General features: G+C 46.3%; 1 protein-coding gene across 2 annotated transcripts in view; it reads left to right on the top strand.

The window, feature by feature from the left end:
- Positions 1 to 4,912, top strand: part of VEPH1 (ventricular zone expressed PH domain containing 1) — an 86,243-nt gene extending 81,331 nt beyond the window's left edge. For both annotated transcript variants that reach the window (XM_009634431.1, XM_009634430.1), the window contains one exon: positions 4,676 to 4,912. In XM_009634431.1, the coding sequence (XP_009632726.1) occupies positions 4,676 to 4,912 (237 nt within the window). The remainder of the gene's footprint in view (positions 1 to 4,675) is intronic.
- The last annotated feature ends 864 nt before the right edge of the window (positions 4,913 to 5,776 follow it).

Below are 5,776 nucleotides of genomic sequence, written 5' to 3'. Positions count from 1 at the left end.
TTTCACAGAGGTGTTTACCACTCAGCTTTGCCCGTGGTCTCTGTACGCCATATGGCTAACTTCAGCCAAGGGGCTGCTCGCTGGCCTTAGTTATATTTTTCTCTCTGGATCAAGAATGTGAGATTTTCAAGAGCGTTAGGCTGGCACTGCTCTTGTTCAGGCAACAAATGCCCAGGGCTCAGCACTGCGACTCCCACATCTCAGTAATTTATACCTGACCGGCTGATGAGCCGTGCCTGAGCATCGTCCCCTCTGCCTCGAGGCATCCCAGGGTCGCTTCTCGGATATTGCAAAAGCGTCTGTTCCTGAAGGAATTACAGTGCGTTAAAAAATAGTTTCCAGTCTTGACCAGTGATTCTTTGTTTCCTTCAATAAGCACAAATTCAAGAATTTCTGCTCAGGTAAATATATTTTTTTTTCACTTGCAAAGTGCAAGGTATGGGACAGCGAGGCATGTAGCAGCCTCAGCCAACGTGCTGCAAGTGAGCTGTCATTTCTGGGTCCCCAATTTTCATGGGGCCAGCAATGTTTGGGGGGGAGATGGTTATGATCAGCATATCTGGAAAGCCAGGCCCTTCTGAACATCTCAGGGCAGTCTCTAAAATCAAGCAACTCTTCACCTTTTTTGAAAGTCTCGCCTGCTTTTGTACATTAATGACTGTTCTTTAGATGACGGCATTATAATTGGTGTTATTTGTGCAGGAAATACAAGTGTGTTTAAAGCAAGGTGATGCTAAAATGCTTTTCTCCCAAAGGAACTGAGTTTTGGGGTTTTTTTTTTGCTTTCAGTTCTACCCTTATCTAAATTCAGAGAAATTCTGCTGAAATTTCTGTGAAATTGTTTGAAATTTATAATGATAGGGCTGAGAGACAAGTGTGTCCCAGGGCGTGGAAGAGCAGGTAATTGGATCCAGTCCTCGATAGTTATTGCTTAGTTATTGCTTCTCAGTTATTAGAAACTAATTTTCTTCAGCTTTTCACAATGAGAATTATCAAATGTTGTGCCAAACAGTCTATTTATTTTTGTTACAAGAGCTCTCTCTTAGATAATCCAAAAATAGCAGCATCCTCTAACTATAGCCAAACCTTAATATTTCTGGTAAACAGTCTTTATTATTACAGAAACCTAGTAAAGCTCTTTAAGCTGTTTAAGTGGCTTGCTGAGCCCCTTCCTATAAGACATACAACAGGGTGTCCTGCCTAGGAGGAGCACATGCCTTTCGTGGGACAACACCATCCTCCTGAACGCAAGCAGTTCATGAAACGGCCTTTTCCTTACTTTCTAGTGACTTTTTCTGGTGTTTTGGTTGAGATTCTGAGGACAGTTTAATCCATACGTGTTCTGTAGCTGCAGCTCAATACTGGCTGATGTTCCCTTCTGAAAGAGCACCAGAATAATTGTCACTTTTCAGCAAGTCGATTGGCTTATAGGAATGTATTTAACAGAATGTTTTTAATTAGGTCTCCAAACAAGCCAGGCATGAGGCACATCAGGGTACCTTGATTACTCCTGGGATGCAATTAGCACGCAGAAATCGCCTCCTTGGATTTGCATTCTCAGTGCTCCCCATGTTCACGTGGGGAACGTGCAACGCGTGGCAGGCGGGTGAAGCTGGCAGATTAGATCGTTGAACAGCAGATTTTGCTCATGGTATAATTCATATAGATTAACTTTCCTTTGCTAACTGGCAAACTCAAGGCCTCTTTGCTCTTTTTTTAAAGTTGAACACAAATACCCGGACCAGTTTGTTGGTGTAGCAGGCTGGCGTCCGGCCCTCCCCGTGGACAGCAGCGGGGTTATGGTGCCTGGGTAATCAGTCTTTCAAGCTGGTGTGTTGTATCCTGTTACTTCTACATTTTTGGCCTAAATTCGAGAGTCAAGTCCTCCCATTAACCGTTGCTTGGGTTGCAGCCTGGAGCAACCCTGAGCCCACCAGTTTAGGTTGCACACGTGCCCTGGGCTGACTATTGCAGACACCAAACAGAAAATGTTGAGCTCTTTAAGCAAGGCTGTAGGGCTGGAGCCTCACAGAGGTGGTTTGGACAATGAAAGTGTGATTTTTGGATCCCACAGGAGGTCTGCTCCTGTGCACCTCCGGCACCCGGTGGGAGGACCAGCCCCGCACCTCGCTGCCCAGGTACTGGTGCCAACAGCATTGCAAGATGCAGGGCTAGAGGCTGTGGCCGGCTAAAGCGGTGGTAGAGGCTCCTGCCCAGCTGCATCTGGGGCTTGTTCCAGTCTTCGAGGCCGGACGGTGCTTGCCTGGCTGAGCGTGACAGCTCTGCCCCGTCTCCCGTGGCATCGTGGAGCCGGGCTGGGTGCTGTGTGGGCGTTTGGATTTCACATGCTGCTCACTTAAAAATACAAACCTAAGACAGAGGAGGCATTGTGAGATGGCCAGCTGGCTCTGCCTGCTTATTCCTGGAGCCCCACCATGAACCTTGCCTTTGTCAGAGCAACCATGTGGACAATATTCACTCTGTGTAAGCAACTGTATGGCCAGTGGGTAAAGGGGAGGCAGCAGAAAGGCAAAATATAAGAGGTCTGAAAGCCAGCCACATCCTAAACTCCTGGAAAATTGTGGTAAACTCCTTCACAGAAATGTGCCTAGGGTACAATCAACTTTCTTTAGCAACTTGAGGTCAAACACTGTGTGGTAATGAAGGGAATATATAATTTTTGCTAGATAGGCTTCTAAGTCTAAGGGTCTGGCTCATGGGGTGCAAAGTTTTGGCTCTCAAGTCTATTGTTGCTTTGTATTTTCTGTGATAAAATGTTCATAATGTTTATGCCAGGTAAAGCAACCACCAGTGTGTGTGGAAGCAGGGGAGGATGGGCCACTGCTGTGGTTCTGTGGTCGTGCACAGGGAATCAGTGATGGCTCTGGAAATATTTGTTCCCACGTGAAGTTGGAGATGAACTTAATTGTTTGTGGAAAGTTGTTTGGTCAGAACTGAACATTCTAGTGGGAAATTATCCATTTACAGAAAACTTCTCAGGTCTGGAATGGGGTTCCTAATAAAAAATGAATGAGACAGACAAATAAATGTCCCATTCCAGAATGAGCAATGGCAACACCAGGGGATGGAGATATGGTGGGAAGATGATGGCTCTGCACTGTTGCTGCTGTTCGCAGCCCAGGGACCTCCCATGTGTCAGAGGGGTCTGTCTGCTCGCCCAGCCGCTGGCCTGCCGAGGGGTTTGTGCCAGCCTCTCCTGCTGGAGAGCTGCTCTGGTCAAGGGATGGATTCAATGCTGGTTTGAGTCAGGAAGGAGGGGATTGCCCAGGGATTATGGCACTTCAGGAATGTAGGAGACCTTGACTGCAAATAATATAAATGTATGCCACACAGAAGAGCTCCAAAAGTTGGACTCATCCTGGGTATTCATTATGGATGTAGAAAAATGGTAGATCAGTGGTAAGGGTAGGGGACTATCAAATCCCAGAGAGGAATCACAGCCATTGGGCTTGGGCACTCCTTTTGGATGGTCTTTTCAGATGAGCTTTTCCTTAGAACAGTAAAATGTTCCTGGTTCTTTCCCAGAAGGACTGAGACGTTACTGCAGCAGAAGTCTTCCTGCCCAGTTCTGGCCCTGCATTTCAGACCTGGCCTGCTGGGAGAGCAGACGAAGCTCAGGCAGGCAGAGCAGCTCTGGAGACAGCAGTTCCCACACCGCAGCCTCTTGCAAGTCGTGCTCAAGCTCCCGCATGATAATTAACCACTAATTCTCACTCACATCAGTGCAGACTTTTCCTGCATGATAGGACCAGAAAGCTTTTGGAAAATCTGAATTATTCCTCTTGGTAAAAAGTCTAAGAAGCTCAAGAGGAGCAACATAAATATTCTTGAGCAATCAGGGCCTTAAACTTCTCACCTGGAGACCTAATTCGTACTTTTTTTACGAGCTCACAAATCCCTTCTCCCACAGGAAACTTCCGTGACTGTGTACAACCATCTCTTACGCTTCTTGGGTCATATTTCTTACAATGACACTAAGATTTCCTAGACTTACCTACTTTTTTATGTTTTCAAACAAAACTGCAGCTGAGCGATCCCGTATTCTTCATTCTGAGACTGAGGAATGCCATGATTTCTCTCACGTGCCTGAGTCAGACTCAAGGTATCTGTTCTGATTTCAGAACAAACAAAAGGAGTTGCTGCTTCTCTTTCTGGGTGGAGACTCTGAGAAGGGGAACAACTGATCACTGCTTAAGAGAAGAGGGCTCTCTTCAGTCCCTGAGGACTGGCTGATTTTTGTGCTCAGGAAGCATTTGCCATCGGCAAATCGTGTGTGGCTCGGTTAACAAAGATCACTGTTATTAAAAGCCAGAGAAAAGAAAATCCAAGCCCATGTTAACAGCTCAAGCTGGCACTAAAAAGTGTCAATGCTAGGGTGGGGGAAGAGCTCATGGGCATTGCTGTGGACCCTTGGCCATTGGGTGTAGTAGACCATGACACCCCATGAAACCCGATGGCGTTCAGTAGGTGAGCATGGTGCTTCGTGGGAGGAGGGCTTCTAACTCCCCTGAGGCTCTTTTGGGAAGTCCCCATCAGTCCGTTTGCCTGCATGAGCGAAGTTTACAAGCCCAGCTCTAGAGACATCAACTGTTTATTAAGACGGTGGAAGCTCTACTGGGTGAACTTGGTTCTGTTTGTCTTCCCTGTGTTTCAGAAAGACGACCCTGATGACTGCCCCATTGAGCTGAGCAAGGTGCAGAGCGTTAAAGTGGTGGCAAAGAAGCGCAGGGACCGCAGCCTTCCCCGTGCCTTTGAGATCTTCACTGACAGCAAGACCTATGTTTTCAAGGCCAAAGACGAGAAGAACGCTGAGGAGTGGCTTCAGTGCCTCAGCGTTGCCGTTGCACAGGCTAAAGAGCGGGAGAGCCGAGAGGCCACCACCTACCTGTAGAGCTGCTGGCGCCTCCGTGGCCATGCCAGCAGAGCATCCCACTGCCATGCTGTAGACCTCTTTTTACCTCCAGAAGCCCTGACGGCTCCTGGACCATGGGAAACTGTGGGGAAGACCACGTGTTGTCACAGGCCAGGGAGAGCCTTGTGCAGTGCGAGAGGTCTAATGCCTTGATGATAGTACCAGGTGATGGAGTGCCACCATGCAGGAGCGCTCCCTGGCACTGGGACATTTGCTGGTGTAGAAGCAGCTTCCACATGCACAGGTGAAATGCAATTTTTTTCTTCAGCCTAATGGCCTGCAAGCCAGGAGATGTGGTTAGAAACAAACCTGGACCCCAACCCCTCAGCCTTTGCTTCTGAGATGCACAAGGTCTTGGTGGCTGTAGACACTCCTGAGAGCATTTGAGCGCGTAAGGATTTTCTGCTTTCCTCAATTGCTTTCTGTCTGTAGAAAGATAATTTGCCTTCTTATTTAAGCTCAATGTACTTTATCCTTCTACTGTTTTATCTGTCTGTGGAAAAAATCAAATTTGCTGCTGCTTTCAGGTTTGAAATTAAGCAATTTAAGATTTAATACTGCTGAAAAATAATTTTAAATATTTAACTGTTTTGATTTTCCCTTTTGTTCCTGCTTTTTCTCCCCTTCTTAACTGAATGTAATTTTCAAATTTTATTTTCCTTTCTTTTTTTTCTTTTTTTAATTGTCTTCTCTGTTCTGTAACTTTTCAAAATTTCTGTAAAGCTGGAAAATTCCCAGTTTGTTTTGATTTTCTTTGTCACTCTCAAATTATTCTGAAGTGGAGGAAGTACTGTAGAAAAGAATAAAAGTGAAAAAGGAAGAGAGGGGAAAAAATGAACAAGA

Source organism: Egretta garzetta, unplaced genomic scaffold, assembly GCF_000687185.1.
Source record: "Egretta garzetta isolate BGI_Z169 unplaced genomic scaffold, ASM68718v1 scaffold172, whole genome shotgun sequence".
Lineage (NCBI taxonomy): Eukaryota > Metazoa > Chordata > Aves > Pelecaniformes > Ardeidae > Egretta > Egretta garzetta.
The sequence above is the reverse complement of the archived record's forward strand: the minus strand, read 5'-3'. Positions and strand labels throughout refer to the sequence as shown.